The following is a 17609-nucleotide window of genomic DNA, read 5'->3' as shown; positions in this document are numbered from 1 at the left end:
GGGATGCTTTATTTTATGACACTACCAAATGTTATTGGCTTATCTTACTATTATATAATAAACGTTTTATTAAAATGAACAAAGAAAAAACTTTTGTTACTATGCTAATAAAGCAAAAAGGTTTTCCTTTTAAAATGCAAAAAAACCTATCATTAATTGGAATTATGTTTATAGAATAGTGAATAGTCTTTGTAGGTGTGTGAGAAGAGAAAATTAAAGAGAGTTGGGATTTTAGTATGAAGTATTCTCAGTATTTGTTTCATGAATACATTTGAGAAGCACTCATACTGTAAAATCCACCTTTTAAAGAAATTACTAACTGGGTGTGGTGGGACATGCCTGTAATCCCAGCACTAGGGAGGCTGAGGCAGGAGGATCATTGCGAGTTTGAGACCAGCCTGGGCTACAAAGTGAGCTCAATGCCAGCCTGAACTGCATAGGGAGATCCTGTCTCAGAAAACGAAAAAAAAAAAAAAAGAAAGAAAGAAAGAAAAAGAAATTACTCCCAACAGTGTCCAACTCTTCCATGCTAGTTGCCCCTTTTCTCTTGAAGTTTTACCAGAGGAAAACTGGCAAATAGAAAACAAGGTTTCATTTGTTAGCCAGGAGCCTCTAATAACACATTGGTTTTGGAATATAATGACCTTGCATCAGAGGCCTTCCTCTCCTAATGCTCTGATCTTCTACCTATCAGCCTTCACATCCACTGGGGTAAGTATGTTACATATGCATTTGAAAGACAGCAAAACATCCTAGGTAGTCAGGCAACTGTAGTCCCAGTGACTTGGGAGGCTGACACAGAAGGAGGTTTGCTTAAGCCCAGAAGTTCAAGACCAGGTTGGGCAACATAGAGAGACCTTGCCTGGAATGGGTGAAAAGTCCCAGGTACCCTTTTTTGTTGTTCTTGTTGTTGTTTTGGCAGTACTGGGGATCGAACCCAGAGCCTCGTGTATGCTAAGTAAGCTCTCTACCACTCAGCTACATTCCCAGTCCTGGATACCCTTTTAAGCAGTGGCCTTACTTACAAATTGCTCAGTTGTATTCTGGAATCAGATTAGTATTCTGTCCGCTCGTGAAACTCAAAATGGAAGAGACATGGACTTCTAGTATACTCAGTAATGTGGAGCCAATAAAAGTTTATGACTGCAAAATGATCTTATTGGGTTATACTTCAGGAAAATCTGACACAGTCATGCTGGTAGAAGCAAAATTAGAAGATCTGCACTAGGTTCTAAATTATTTATGCACCCCACTTCCAATTTATATGTTGAAACCTGATTGTCAACGTGACAATATTAGGAAAAGAGACCTTTTGGGAGGTGATTAAGTCATGAGTGTGAAATCCTTAAGAGTGAGATTCTTAAAAGAATCTCTTATAAAAGAGACTGCAGAGAGCTGTCCTGTCCCTCTACCATTGAGGATATAACCAGAGGTGACATTTAAAAGGCTCAGAAAGCAAAGCTTTATTAGGCACCAGCATCTTGATCTTTCCAGCCTTTGAAACTGTGAGAAAGAGCTTTGTGTTGTTTAAACTCTGCATTTATGGTGTTTTATAGCCTGGACTAAGGCAGGAATTTAGGCTATTACACTATTCTTGGTAAGAAGAAACAGGTCTGATGAATGATGTTATGCATGTAGATAGAAGAGACAGAATCCAGACTCTGTTGAGAGACTCTCTAGATGAATGATCATTTGTGGGAGCTAAAATCAAAAACCTGCTCTGGGCCCAAATGGCAGATAAGGTGATAAAATGTTCTTCCATCTGGGGAAAGTAAGGAAGTCCTAAGAAACATTGGTGGTGGCAGATAGGGGAAAAGATTAGTTTTGTAAATATGGTACAGTTTACATACAATAAAACATATAACTCTTAAGTGTTCACTTTGATCAGAGTTTCAGCAGTTTAAATTATGTAACCACTAGTCGAAAAAAAAAAATCATTCATTCATGCCCCTTTCCAGTTTATTTCCCACCACCAACCACTGGTAACCACTTCTGATTTCTATCACTGTAAGCTTTTACTCAACATAATGTTTTTGAAATTCATTTATGTTGTTATATGTATTCGAGGTTCATTTCATTTCTGGATAGCGTTCTATTAATATATTATGATTTCTCTCTCTCTTAGAGGACTTTTGGGATATTTAGTTTTGGGCTTCTAGAACTAAAATTGTTAGAAATGGAATAGCTGGGTCTGATGAGATAGATGTGTATTTAGAACAGCAGTTGCAAACTGCTGCCTCGGGACCAAATCCAGCATGCCTCTTGTCTTTTTAAATAAAATTTTATTAGAACACCATAGAGCTCATTTATTTATGTATTATCTCTGGCTACTCTATAAAGGGAGAGTTGAATAACTGAATGGTTGGACCTGCAAAGCCAAGAATTTTTGCTTTCTGACCCTTTATAGAAAAAGTTTGTGAGACATCAATTCTGTATAATCCTATAGCATTTTAGTTTTCTTATGGAGATTAAATCTGTTTTTCCTGGGATACATGAAGCAGCCAAAACAAAACCAGATTATTAAAAAACACTTTCGCTGTAACTTTTAGGACCTATCACTTGACGGTAGTTTTGCCATTCATCCCTTGTTCTTATAAGGTTTCCATGTCTGCACTGTTGCCTTAAGTATATTTGTAACACCTTGACCTCTGTTACTGTTTTATTAACTACTTATGAATAGTGTTATCCACTATGTATTATACCAGCAAGCTTTCTGCATCAGTTACACCTGTATTTTATTCCTTTGAAATAAAAGGAATATGTACTGTTGTGTGTATGTCTTAATTTCACAAGCACTTTGTTTTGCAAAGGCTCATTTCTCTTAGGGAGGTATCATCCTTAATGTTGCTGTGATTTGTTTTCAGAACCTTTTCAAATTTAGTGGTGTCATTCTGATAGGAATTTACTGAATTCCTCATTGTTAGAATTTCTGAATTATTTTTGTAAGGCTCAGTCTCTGGCAAGTCAGATGGATTTGTTCCAAGTTCTTCAGCATATTTCCAAAAAACTAGATATTTTAAGCAAGTGGTTTACATAGATCTCTTCGATTTATTTTCATTCTTGAAGGATTCAAAAATTTAGCACATGATGGGAAAATTGGCTATCTGCATGCAGAAGATTGAATATAGACCCATCTAACTCACTATGTGCTAAACTAAAATCAAAATGGATCAAAGAAATAATTGTTAAAATAGAAACATTCAATCTGCTGGAAGATAAATAGGTAAAACTCTTGAAGACATAGGTGTAGGCAAGGACTTTTTGAACAGAACCCCAGTGGCAAAAGAAATAGTACCAAGAATTAACAAATGAGACCATGTCAAATTAAAAAAGGAAAAAAACAGCAAAATGTAAAGACATCCTATCGGGTGGAAAAAAATTTTGCCAGCTGTTCCTCAAATACAGGACTAATATCTAGGACACATAAAGAACTCAAAAAAATTAGACTCCCCCAAAATAAAAGACCCAGTCAAAAGATGGGCAACTGAAAGACATTTATAATGGTCAGTAAATGCATGAAAAATGTTCAGCACCACTGACCATTAGAGAAAAGTAAATTAAAACACACTGAGATTCCATCTCACTCCAAAAGGGAAACTCAAACAGTAACAAATGCTGGCGGTGCTGCAGGGGGAAAGATATCCTTTGATGTTGTTGGTGGGAATGTAAACTAGTGCCACCACTCTGGAAATTAGTATAGAGTCCTCAGAAAACTAAAACTAAAAGTCTCATTTGACCCAGATAGTCCCCCTTCTAGGTATGTTTCTGAAAGAGTTAAAGACATTATTTTATGGTGATACATGCGTACCCATGTTTATTGCAACATAGGATCTTATTGAGTTACTAGGTTTCCCATGGTGGGCTCCAACTTCCAGTCTTCTGCCATAGCTTTTTTTTTTTTTTTTTTGGTTTTTCTCCGGTACCGGGAACCGAACTCACGACCTTGCGCTTGCCAGGCAGGCGCTTTTTGCCGCTGAGCTAAATCCCCAGCCCCTGCCATAGCTTTTAAGAGTACAGGGATTACAGGTGTGTTTTTCCACTTTAAAAACCACCTTTCTAGCTGGGCATGGTGGCACACGCCTGTAATCCCGGCACTGGGGAGGCTGAGGCAGGAGGATCGTTGCGAGTTTGAGACCAGCCTGGGCTACAAAGTGAGTTCCAGGCCAGCCTGAACTGCATAGAGAGACCTTGTCTCAAAAATACCAAAAAAAAAAAAAACAAAACAAAAAACAAAAAAAACCCGCCTTTCTTCACATGTAATTTACATAAATAAAATACATGAATTTTAAGTGAGTAATGAGTTTTAACAAATTTATCTGCTAACTTACTACTTCAGAAGTGATAGGCAATAATTTCATCACCTCAAATAATTCCCTCACATCTCTTAACAATCACTCTTTTCTCTTTCCCTTAGCTCCTGCCAACAGTTAATTTACTTTCTTTTTTGTTGTTGTTTTTGTTTTTCTCCGGTATCGGGAATCGAACTCACAACCTTGTGCTTGCCAGGCAGGCACTGTGCCACTGAGCTAAATCCTCAGCCCCCTAATTTACTTTCTATAACTTACGGTTTTGCCTTTTTAAAGGATTTCATATGCACTGAATTACAGAATATGCAGTCTTCTCTATCTAGCTTTTTCTAGTTAGTACAATGTTTTTAAGATTCATCTATGTTGTTGGGTATATTCAGGTATTTTCCTTTCTGTTGCTAATATTCAGCTATATGGATGCACCAGTTGGTTTATCCTTTATTCACTGAAGGGCATTTGGATTATTAACAGTTTTAACCACTTGAAATAGTTTCTATGAACATTCAAACTCATCTTTCCATGCATGTATTTATAAGTTGTGATAAAAAATTTGAATGTTTACATTTTAAAAATTGTACTAGAAGACACTGTTGTTAATCCCCTTCAAAGTACTCCTCCTCATTTTAAAAGCACTTATCCCATCATTCTTGCCACTTTCTGAAGCAGTTCTAGAATTCCTCTTTTACGAGTGTGTTCAGTTGTGCCATCATGGCTGCCTTGATGTGTCCTGTATTGATTTGAAACATATACTTTCATTTTGACTTTGAAGAAGAGCCAGAAGTTGCATGATGCCAGATTCACATAATATGATGGATGAAGATACATCGTCATGTTTTTATGAATCTGCCCTTTTGTTGGCTGGCACTCAGCAGCAGCATCCACCGTATTGGTCAGCATAGCTTATAAAGATACCTATAAAAAAGAACTTCCAGGACTCCTTCAGAAACTACCATGAATGATGTAAGAAGGGTGTTCACAGTGAGTGGAATATTTTGAGGGAGGTTAGTGTCAGCATGCCTTTTACTGTAATAAAAATTTTTAAGTAAAGACATTCATTGTGTATCTTGATCGTACCATATATTTTCATTTTCCTTATGTAATACACCTTATGAGTAGAATCACTGGGTTGTATGGTAAGTGTATGTTTAACATTATTATGAAATTGCCAACTGGTTTCCCATATATTTATATCATTTTGCATTTCTACCACTTATTTCATGTCCTTTACCAACACTTGGTGCTTTGAGTCTTTTTAATGTTTAGCATTTAGTAGGTATGTAGTAGAATCTGTCAATGCTTTTCATTTGCATTTCCCTGATGACTAATAATGTTGACATGTTCTCAAGTGGTTATGTGTCATATGTATCACTTCTTTTGTGAAATATCTGTTAAATCTCCTCCCCTCACAGTACCATAACTTTCCCAAACTCAGTTGTTTGTCTGCATATTGGTTTTATGAGTTCTGTGTTGTGGGTACAACTTCATTATCAGATATATTTTATAGGTAATTTGTCCTGGTCTATGGCTTGCCTTTTTCATGTTGTTAACAGTGACAGTGGCTTTTTGTTGATGGTAGTATTCTGTTGTTTGCTTGTCTGGTTGGTTGGTTCAGTCGGGGTTTTTTTGTTTTTTTGGTTTTTTGGTTTTTTGAGTGTGGGGTCTATGTATCCAGGCTGGCCTTGGATTATTATTAGCCTATATAACCCATGCTAATAGTGGCTTTTGAATACTGAACTTTTTAAAACTTTGATGAGGTATCCATTTAAAGAGATTTATAACTCAGGAACCCCTTTACATAGCTCTGCGAGGTTTTCTGTTTAGCTTCTTTCTCTCCAATACCCTGCTGTCTCGGTTACTTTTCTCTTGTTGCTGAGACAAAATGCTCTATGCCCAAAATTAAGAAAGAAAAGGTTTATATAGCTCCCAGTCTGTGGAGGTTTTGTCCACACGTGGCTGGCTCCAAGGCAGAGTGGCACATGGCACAGGGCAACAGTTCATGGTGGAGGAAAACAGCAAAGCAGCAAGAGCAAAAGGGAGGAATGGTGTTGAGCAGCCTCTTTCTCTCTCTTGCATATGCAAACTATCTGCCCCAGCGGCAGGTGTAGTACTCACATCCATAATCCCAGCATTGGACAATGGATCAATCATAAATCTAGAAGCCTGCCCCATGATTGCATTGAGGTTTTGGGGGGACACCCAGACACAAACCATAACACCTGTCTTACAAATCCCTAGATTCTACATGAGTGCCAAGCTCACATGCATGTGCACATATATACACACGCCTCCCCCACCACTCCCTTAGTCTCCAGCACTTACTTAGTTCCCTCTCTGTGCGCTCTCTGGAAGTCTCTATCGGTACTAAACTGCTGCTGTAGTCTTGGATCTCGCCTAGATGGTTTCTTTCCTTTTATTGGGTCAGTCACCACAGCCTAAAGCTGCTGTTTCTGTCACCAAGAGTCTACACCAATAGACACTAGTGCAGCTCTTGGAGAAGTCATTGGGCATCATTGCCTTTGGCAGGTGTAAGTAGTTTTCTGGTTGAGAAACAGCCTAGGCTTTAAAGTTCATCAGTTCAGATACTTCAGCTGTAAAATATTTGTGGTCCTGGAAACATGAGAAGTATATATTATTTCTGTTTTTCATCTTAAAACAGGAATATCAGATATTCTCTTGGATGATATGCTTACCTGTGATGTAGTCTTACCTGGGAGACAGTGGTTTGTTAAAAATCGAAGATTGTGTTTTTGTACTCCAGTTCTTTTTTTTCTCCCCATCTGGAGATTGATCCCAGTCCCTTGCACATGCTAGGCAAGCACTCTAGCTCTGTGCACTCCAGTTCTGCATATAAGCAAATAAAATTTAACAAGGAAGTAGAATTAAAAATAGCGTGGTGCTTGGTATGTTTCTTGAAGGATTGCTCACATTGACATTTGCTTCATTTTAGTTAATTCATTACAGAAGGAAAAAAAAATTTCTTTATTGGCAAAAACAAAGAATATTTTCTCAAAGCCTGTTTGCATCTCTTGGCATTGCTGATCTTGTTTCATATTAAGTTGATTGCTGTATACATCCTTATGCCATTCACCCGAGGACAAACCCCAATTAAAGAATACCTCTTTTCCATTTGGGAACTGGTACATGGGCTTCATGACAAAGGATCAATTAAGGCAGTACTTTTTGTGCCCAGTTTTTCTAATGGGAGTACTTTACCTCCTTCTTTTGAGATTAGGTTGAGTATTTTTCTATGTAAACTCTTTTTGAATAGTACATTTTTCCTCTCACAGTAAAAAAGTCATCAGCTGCACATTTTTTGCAATACAGATGGAGCATATAGCAGGATGTGCATAGTGAAACAGGTTGCTTTTCTTCATCTTCTCCTGCCCCCTTTACATTTGCTTTTCCTTTTGCTTGAGTGATTAGTCCTAGAAGAGGCAGTAACTTTGGGCGTACATATGTGTATATATGTACTTACAGCATTTTAAAGGATGTAAATTAAGAGACCTTGTATAAACCCAAACCAGTGTTTATGGTATGAGCTGAACTAAACTGTGTCTTCCCTCATGTTTCCACAGGAGTCTCCCCAGGACAGTGCTATCACCCGGGATATTAACCGGACATTCCCAGCCCATGACTACTTCAAGGACACAGGAGGAGATGGACAAGATTCCTTATATAAAATATGCAAGGTATTTCATGTTGAAAAAATCTAGTTTTGAATAATGATTGTGGCTCTTTGAAATTATATGAAAGACAACTATAAAGTGTAATTTGTATTTGATATTCAAGAATGCAAAAAAGGAGAGAAAAGATTCGAAAATCAAGGTAGTACAATTTAAAAGTTATTAAAGAACATAAAGTAATTAGAAATAAAATGATAGAAATCTTTTCTTCCCTTTTAACTAGGATTTTTAGACTAAAACCCCCTGGCTCCACATTTTGACTTTGAAACATTGGTCTTATGTTAAGAACCTCAGAGCCCTGTAACACTGCAAAGTCCTTTTCAAAATCCACCTTGTAAGTGCTAAACATGGCACATTGGGTGTAGTCCAACAGTGCTAAGTGCCAGGGTGCATAGAGGTAGATTTATACCATATAGCACTGCAGAATAGAAATTGGAGGTAAATGCACTGATTTCTGTTTTAAAAAAAAAATCTGTACCTGAAGATGTAAAGGAAACGATTACCTGTATAATTTCTATTTATTTATTTATTTATTTATTTGGAAAGGGTCTTAATTTCTAGTATAGGCTGGCCTTAAACTCACAGCAATCCTCTTGCTTCAGGGCTGGGATTACATGTGTGCACTTGTTCAATTTCAGTAATCTGTTTTCAAGTAGATTTTGAAGCTGAATGTGGTAGCACACACCTGTAATCTCAGCAGTCTGGAAGGCTCAGTCAGGAGGATTCCAAGATCAAGACCAGTTTGGGCAACTTAGCCACTTACTGAGACTCTGTTTCAAAAATTAAAAGGCTGAGGATATAGGTCACTTTGAGGGCCCTGGTTCATACCCCATTGTTGCAAGAAATAAAAACACAAAGGTTTTGATATGTCACAGGTGTTGAGCTAAAAGAAGTTGAGATAAGCTTTTCAACCTTGACCTGTCTTTAAAAAATAGCTTTTAGGGCCGGGGATATAGCTCAGTGGTATAAGCGCCTGCCTGGCAAGCGTAAGGTCCTGAGTTCGAATCCCAGTACCAAAAAAAAAAGAAACTAGCTTTTAATCTTTTCTCCCAGGATTATTTATTTAGAATTATTATGTAGTAAATGTAAGCAACGTATGAGACATGTCCTTAAGGATTTTATATTTTATGATTAAGAAGGCAAAGTGACAGCTAGATTTAGGACAGGGTGACAATAGGCTCTGCAGTGTAAATTAAGTGATTTAAACTATAAAGATCAGTTGAGTTTTGTAAAATGTTTCTTGGGTTTAATTTTAATTTCTCCATAAGACACAAAGAGATGTGATTTAAACCCTAGTTATATTTCTAATTAAGTAGTCATACCATCCATTCCTCACTTTACCTCAGATTTCCAGAAACCCTGTGTTCACTGCCCCTGCTCCCTTATTGCACTTCTACACTCCAGTCCTCCATCCCAACTTCCCTTGTTTTTCTCGTGTGTGTGTATACATGTGTGTGTACTAAGGTTTGAACCCAGAACCTTGAGAGTGCTAAGCAAGCCCCTGGCACAGAGCTGTACCCCTATACAGGGTCTCACTAAGCTGTCCAGGCTGACCTTAAACTTTTGTTCCTCTTGCCTCAGCCTTCCAGGTAGCTGGGATTAGAAGGCATGTACCATTATACCTAAGTTGTATCTCCTTTGATTAGAAATAGGCTCCTTTTCCCCCCATACCATTGTCTTGGTACAGATATAATTATTTTTGTTTTTAGCTCCTTCGTTATGATTGATGTCTCTATTCACTGCCCTCCCACAGGCCTCTCTATATTAAGTTCCTGGCACTTTTACAAAAGCTTCCTTGAATTAGTCTCCCTATCTTTGGATTCTATTTGCTTCATGTTTACACCAGAATTGGATCATTTCTGTAGCCTCCATAAAAACTTTCAGTGCACAACACTGAATATAATTTGCTTCATGTTTACACCAGAATTGGATCATTTCTGTAGCCTCCATAAAAACTTTCAGTGCACAACAACATGAAATATTAGGGAGGCTTTTAGTTACGAGGAAAAGGAAGGGGTGGGAAGGTCATAGGTGCTGGGTATGATCACAGTACATTGTATGCATATATGAAAGTGTCACAGTGAAACCCACTACTCTAATCAGTGTACACTAACAAACAAGGAAAACACTTTTAGTTACCTCGTAATCCGGGAGAATGAAATAGATGCTTCTTAGTTCATTTTCTGGTCCTGCTTTCCTTAACTTAATGTTGAAAGTATATTGTAGTATATCCTGGCTTATCCCTTTGCTGTTGCTTGCCTAAGTATGTAATTTTAGGCTTCAGCCATACTGACCTTCTCACTCTAATTTATTTATTTAACTTATCCCACTGAGAATTTTTTAAGGACAAGAATAATTTTTTATATGTGCTAGCATCTGTAGTACTTAGCATCCCACTAGCACTCATTAAATGTCAATTAATGAAATGCCCTATCCTCCCCATGTTTTATGATAGCCCCCGTGAACCTTACATTCCATACTCTTCCCAAATGTATCATGTGTTTTTACACCTGTATGTATCATTCTTCAATCTCTTCCATCAGCCTGAAAAATAGCTTCCTTCCATTCTCTACCTATGGAAATCCCATACATTTTCATCCTGCTACATAATTGCTCAAAGTATGTGCTGAGCACTTTACGTAAGAGGACTGAAAGAGGATAATATGTCAGCTCTATAATATTAATCATATGTTTATTTTCACCTTACAAATTAAGAAAACAAGTAACCTTCACAAAAGCCAATCAAATTCTTAATTCTAAAGCCTGTTTTTAAGCTGGGCATGGTGCCATACGCCTGTAGTCCCAGCACTTGGGAGGCTGAGGCGGGAGGATCACCATGAGTTTGAGGTGATCTCTTTTAACCAGGTAGACTACTAATTGACAGAGACATTATGATGCTGCTTTCGAAAGAGCTATATTTGTGTGTTTTATTGCTGATTTTTAACACAATCTTAACACGATTGGCATTTGTTAACATTTGTTAATTTTTATTAATTTAGTAAGTAGAAATTAGTGCTTTGTATTATAAACACATCATTTCTAAAGCCTCTTTTGTACATCTTGTCTTTGGAAAAGTATATGTGGGGCCAGGGATTTAGCTCAGTGGGGCAGCACCTGCCTGACATCCATGAGGTCCTGAGTTCAATTCCCAGTAAAAAAAAAAAAATTATACATCACTCATCAGATAAGGTATGATAAATGAGTTTAATAAGATTATATTGAATTCTACCTTTTAATAAAACTCATTAATATACTTACTTGATTATCATCTATACAGATTATTTAGCTGAGAGGTAAACTCTAGAATAGCCAATCCCTGCATTGCTTTCTTCAGGCACAGAAACTTTGGCAGTAGAGAGGTCAGTGGAGAATAAAAAGTTTCACCAAGAGTAAATTTGTCAAGCAGGGTATAGTGTCTTAAATTTACAGGAATTCCCCTTTCTGCTACAGGATACATGAGAACTACCAATACTCATAAAAACAGAGCTCTGAAAAACAGCTAAAGAACTAGAGAATAAACCACAAAGAATGTTGGATGTTGATGTTCTATTCAAGATAATGTTCATAGGAGATGGGTAGCAATCACTTGCTGCCAAGAAAAATAAAAACAAGAATTCCAGAGGAACCCACAAATGGTTTTAGAGTAATCCCTCTTATCAGGAAAGTTATTACTGGCATTGTGGAAAGAACTGTATTTCGGTGTCTTTGCCAAAAGACTTTTTCCCAGAAAGAAAAATGAATAATATTAACGGTGCTGGTGGTTGCCAGCTCTGTGTAAGGTGCTGGCTATGTTGAATAGACTATCACTCCGGTCTTCAGGAAGCTCAGAATCCAAAAGAGAAGATGAATATTTAAAGTACAGTATGGTAAGTACTATAATAACCAGGCATGTGTAGCAGGTACCATCAAAGCATACAACAGACAGGCATTACTTCTGGGAAAATTGGAATATCTTAGGGCTCAAAAGAAGGGTACATATTTTAGGCAGAGAAGCAAGGAAAAGGACATCCCAAGGGCATAGCATCAACAAGGAGAAGGAACTATTATAACGTTGTTTAAGGACTTAAGTGATTTTGCTTAATCTTGTTTACTACTTGGCCACAGGAAATGGCATGGTGAAAACTGTATTCATTGTAAAAACAGTTCTTGGGAGGCTGAGGCAGGAGGACTGCTATGAGTTTGAGGCCAGCTTTAGCTACATAAGTGAGTTCTAGGCCAGCCTGCACTACATAGTGAGAGCCTGACTCAAAAAAAATAAGAGTAAATAAATTGTAAAGAAAAATTACAGTTGAAGAGTGCTATTGGCATAATTCATGAACCATCAAAATGCCAGAGTGGGTGTGGGTAACATCCTCTAAGCTCCTGTATTCAAGTTCCCAGAGGATAATGATTGTCCATGTCGCTGCCTTCATTTAACCCTTCTTCTGGGTTTCCCCCCCTTTTCTAGGCTTATTCTGTGTATGATGAAGAAATTGGCTACTGTCAGGGCCAGTCATTTCTTGCTGCTGTGCTGCTTCTCCATGTGAGTAATGAAGTCTCTGTTATTACTTATACATGGCCTGTATTACATAAGAGGACAGGATGGCAGTCTGAGGCTTAGGCATGGTTTTATATTGGATTTGACCAGTCTCTTAGACATGAGCTTTAACTCCGGCATCTGGAGATTTTCCCTTAATGTCATTGTGAAAGAAAAATACGCGAATAAATGGTAGTGTTGAAAAGTACTACAAGGATAGGCTTTCTTTTTATTATGAGAAAGACTGAGTAGACTTTAATATTGGTTGGACCCTAGGGGATTTATCTCTAAAGTAGCCACTGTCATTACTACTTATTTGGAGATTTATGTATTGGGATGGGAGGAAGTCAGAGAAGTTGGCTTTCTTCAGTGCCATTTTATTCATGCTTTCACTCAGCATAGACCTTTACCGCCCAACTTCTTCATTTTTATTTTTTAATTTTATTTGTTTGTTTTTTGGTTTTTGTTCTTTCAAGACAGGATCTCACTATATAGCCCAGGCTGGCCTTCAAGGCTTACCTTGAACTTGCAGCAACCCTCCTGCCTCAGCCTCCTAAGTGCTGGGATTATAGGCATGTGCCACTACACCCTGCTTTTATTTTCTTTTAAAGCACAGAAAAGTCAAAAAACATTTAAGGTGAACACCCATGTACAGTACTCTTTACCTAATTCATCAATTACTGTTTTGCATACTAATTTCTCTGCTTCTCTCTGTATCTCTTTTACTCCTTTTTGCCTACACATTTTCTTTTTGGAAAAAAAAAAAAAAACTTTGAAATTGTATTTTGAAAGGAAATAACAAATATCAAGATATGTCACTTCTAAGTAACAAAGCATATTTCTTGTCAGGGCAGATGTATTCTGCAGTATAACCATATTACCATGATCACCTGCAAGGAAGTCTGCATTGATACACTAACGTCTGACACACAGTTCACATTCAGTCTCTGTCTACTTTGTAGAGTCCTTCTGCAGGCCTGTTTCTTAACCATGATCCACTGATGATGGAGCTGTTACATTTGGTGTCATTTAACCTTTTTTCATTTTCTTTCGTTATGGTAGTAATGAAACCATTATAAAAGCAGACCGTTACTAGCAGAGGGGCTGGCATGCTGTGTCGGGGGCCCTAGAGTGCAGAAGCACTTCTGTACGTATAAGGAAGGACTTAAAAGAAGAGGACAGTGTGACTGAAACATCCTGTGAGGAGGGGGGAAGGGAAGGAGCTGGGAAATGGGCCTGCTAGCAGCCATGAAGGCCAGACTGGGGAGTCCACAGAGAGAAACCTCTGAAAGGTTTTAAGTCATTCTGTGTAGGCTGCAAAACAGGTAAAACAAAAATCTTCTTAACTGTGAACCCAGCTGGGTGGTATTTTAATCATGTAAAAATAGGCTACAGCTGTGATACTGCTAAATCATTTTTTAAATGTTGTAGTCAAGTTTTCTCAGTCTTACAAACCTATGTGGTTTATCATTTTCTCAATCTCAGTCCTACATTTGTCACTATTCATGTGTCACAACCTCTTGAGAATGTTTTTTCCAATTCTCAGTGTGTTGTTTTAAACTCCACGCTGCTGCTGCAGTATTAACGTGCATGGTTCCTTGTGAGAGGACATGGGCTACCTTGCCTCAGAAACACTTGGGCCCCTTCTCCCTCCCATGTGGGAAGGTGAGGTTGCCTTCCATGACAAAGACCTCAAGAGAATCTGTCTTTTGCCCCAATCAGGATATCTTTCCATCAACAAGGAGTTCTGTTGTTTCTCACTTACTGCTTAATCTGATTTGCGTTTTGGCCCTGTTTTATTCTCAGTGATTTCTGTGTTCAGCCCACCTTCCTCATCTTGTTCTACAGAATCCCGCCCACTTTCTTGATTTTTTTTTTTTGAAGGCGTGCTGCAATCACACCAAGCCTGAAATAACATCATCATTGCCTTTCTTCTATTTTGAAAACTAAACATCTTGTCAGATTCCCAGGAAAGTATTTTTCCATAAAGCTATGGAAGACGTATGTACTGTTTTAAATGGGCAGTATTTGTAAACAGAAGTCAAGTAGGGTTTTTACAGCACTATTGCAAGCATTACTGTTGTACTTTAAATATTGGAAAGCACTAGAATGTATGAGGTTCTTCTATAACAAACTTTTTTTTTAAGATAGCATATTTCTATGCAGTCCAGGCCAGCATTGAATTTGTTAATGTACCTCAGGGTGACCTCATACCTAACTACAAGCTATATTTTTTTAACAATAATAGAGAAGAAAACAATTTTAGTAGAATGAGATACCAACTAAGAGAGGTAAAATGATTAAACAGAGGCCTCATATTATAGGAAAGATTAAACTTACTGTGTGTATCAGCCTGTTCCAGCTGCTCTCAAATCCTGTTCTCCCTGCAAAGCCTATTACTGCCTCCCTCCAGTGGACTTTACTCTCCTGTAAAGTCCTGTTACCCGTCTTTGCCTAATTCATATTGCAGTTACTTTACCCCAGCTGAGGACTGGGATGGTGCTGACACAGAGTAGGCATCATTAAACATTTCTTGGCTGAGTGGATGAAGTTTATAAAACCAAATTTTAGGTCTGTGTTTCCATATACCACTGTTTTTCCTGGTAAGACAATTGAAGAATGAATTTAATGCACTTACAAAACTTACATATATGTTTTGTGACACCCCCCCTTTCACTGCCTATCTGTTGCAGATGCCTGAAGAACAGGCATTCAGTGTTCTGGTCAAGATCATGTTTGATTACGGTCTCAGGGAACTCTTCAAGCAAAACTTTGAAGATTTGCATTGCAAATTTTATCAATTGGAACGCCTCATGCAGGTAAAAAGAGAAACCAGTTTATGCTGGTCAAAAAGAATGTAGGACTGAAATGGGTGTGGTGGCGCACGCCTGTAATCCCAGCACTCTGGAGGCTGAGGCAGGAGGATCATTGCGAGTTCAGGGCTAGCCTCGTCTACAGAATGAGCTTAAGGCCAGCCTGAACTGCATAGTGAGACCCTGTCTCAAAAAGACAAAAAAAAAAAAAAAAAAAGTGTAGGACTAAGGAGAGTTAGATTGAGGACCTGGCAGTATCCATAGTGAAGGACTGCTTTTATGTTTCCATTTCTCACCATGTGATTGAGGATGCCAAGGTTAATACAGTGTGAACCTGAAAACTATGAGCTGGATTTGCAGTCTCCTAAACACCCAGAAAAACAGATGACTTCGTAGGGACCTTTTCCACAGCGAATTTAGTCAAAAAGTGCTCACCAAGTCTCTAAAGATGATTGGTTAGAAATCTCATAACAAAAGTGAAACAGGCTTTCCCAGATATTTCATAACTTGGAAGGAAAAACTACCTTTCTGAATACTTGTCACCATTTTGGGGATTCCTCTTCAGAGCTACTTTGTGGTCTGGAAAAGAGAGCTGAGTGCTAGCTTAGTGCCAGACGATAAGTGTTCTTCTGAGCCCTGGAGAGATTTTTAGAAAAACACAACTATGCGACTATTTTTGGCCTATTCCTAGCAGATTTATGAGCCTCTTGAGAGGGAATGGGATAGCTGCATATGTGCCCAGAACTAATTAGTTTGCTATTTCAGGAATACATTCCTGACCTGTACAACCACTTCCTGGATATCAGCCTTGAAGCACACATGTATGCCTCCCAGTGGTTTCTTACGCTTTTCACTGCAAAATTCCCTCTCTATATGGTCTTCCATATCATCGACCTGCTTTTAAGTGAGGTATGTATTAGAGGCCACAGCAGTTTGGCTTTTGTCTGTAGCATACTTCCTGTGTCACCTCTGATAACATAGTTCATCCTTCTCAGTTAATGTATGTTAGTGCTAGAAAATCCGGATTGAAGTGACTGTTCCTTGGGCTAATGCTATTGAGCACATTTGTTAAAGGTGCTCTCTGTTAAGAAATTAGACATTTGTATTAATTGATAGTAGGTTTGGCTACATTTAATTAAGAAGCCCAAGATAACAGTGACTAAATAAAAAAAATTTCTTTGTCATGTAAAAGAAAATAGAAAGTTGGTAGTAGCCTACCTTGCCTAGAGGATGGTCTTATCATTTAGTGGAGTAGAGCTCTAGCCCCTATATCTGTTCAGAGCAGGAGGGTTTGGATTGGGGATAGGTATATCCTCTCTTTTTAAGAGAGACTGCCAGCTGGGCATGGTGGTGCACACCTATTATCCCAGCATTGGGGAGGCTGAAGCAGGAGGATTGCCTGGAGTTCAAGGCTAGTGTGCACTACAAAGTGAAACTTTGCCTTAAAAAATAAAGATTAAAGAGACCTTCACTGAAGTTCTAGCATTTCCAGGGATTGGCTAAGATTTTGTAAAAACTGGGGCTTATTAATGAAGAAAAAAATAGCAGCGTAAATAACAGCCTTTGCCATAACATGTTTTTTGGGCTTTGAGAGGTATGTGTGTAAGAAAAAAACTAATTATGAAAATAATGTGGATTTTTTAGAAATTTTAGAAATACAAGCAAAAAGAATGATACATACACATCTATGCTATCCTTTTTAATTATGTCATATTCAGCATATAAAAATCCATAAAGCATTTGTGTCTACCGTCTTACCTGAAATATTCTAAGATACAGTTTTAGGAAATAAATATTACCAAGATACCATCATTCTTACTTGCTGCCAAGTATCCTAATACGTTCTTACTTGCTGCCAATATCCTAACTTGGATATGCCGTAATTTATGTAACCATGTTTTGATCTCAAACCTTTAAATTGTGTGTAGCTTCTCATTATTATAAACAACTATCTGTTAAGTAGTTACTATGGGCCAGGTGACATGCTAAGTAATTTACTCAAACTTTGCAACTAATTATCTTGGGAATCTGTTAGGATATTAGTTATAGAAACTGGGGCCCAGAAACTTAAAATAATTTAATTTGATCAGATGTTAATGCCTTCCCTCATCTGTTTCTTATCCCCATGATCCCAGATTGGTAAAAAATGGCAGTTTGAAGGGAGCCCTGAACAGATTGTATTCCAGGATTTAGACTTCATAGAATTGCTATACTGGGATTGGGATAGCAAAATATATGGGAAAATTCCATTAAGCGTTATTTCTTGATCAATCACAATTTTATGGCACTG

The 17609-nt window shown here is 37.9% G+C and overlaps 1 protein-coding gene across 7 annotated transcripts in view; it reads left to right on the top strand.

Annotated features, from left to right (window-relative positions):
* The window catches only part of Rabgap1 (RAB GTPase activating protein 1), a 161632-nt gene that overhangs the window by 116697 nt on the left and 27326 nt on the right, over window positions 1-17609 (top strand). For all 7 annotated transcript variants that reach the window (XM_005382509.2, XM_005382508.2, XM_013513144.1 and 4 more), the window contains 4 exons: window positions 7883-7996; window positions 12438-12512; window positions 15200-15325; window positions 16085-16228. In XM_005382509.2, the coding sequence (XP_005382566.1) occupies window positions 7883-7996; window positions 12438-12512; window positions 15200-15325; window positions 16085-16228 (459 nt within the window). The remainder of the gene's footprint in view (window positions 1-7882; window positions 7997-12437; window positions 12513-15199; window positions 15326-16084; window positions 16229-17609) is intronic.

Source organism: Chinchilla lanigera, unplaced genomic scaffold, assembly GCF_000276665.1.
Source record: "Chinchilla lanigera isolate Chin_1 unplaced genomic scaffold, ChiLan1.0 scaffold00018, whole genome shotgun sequence".
NCBI classification, from domain to species: Eukaryota; Metazoa; Chordata; class Mammalia; order Rodentia; family Chinchillidae; genus Chinchilla; species Chinchilla lanigera.
The sequence above is the reverse complement of the archived record's forward strand: the minus strand, read 5'-3'. Positions and strand labels throughout refer to the sequence as shown.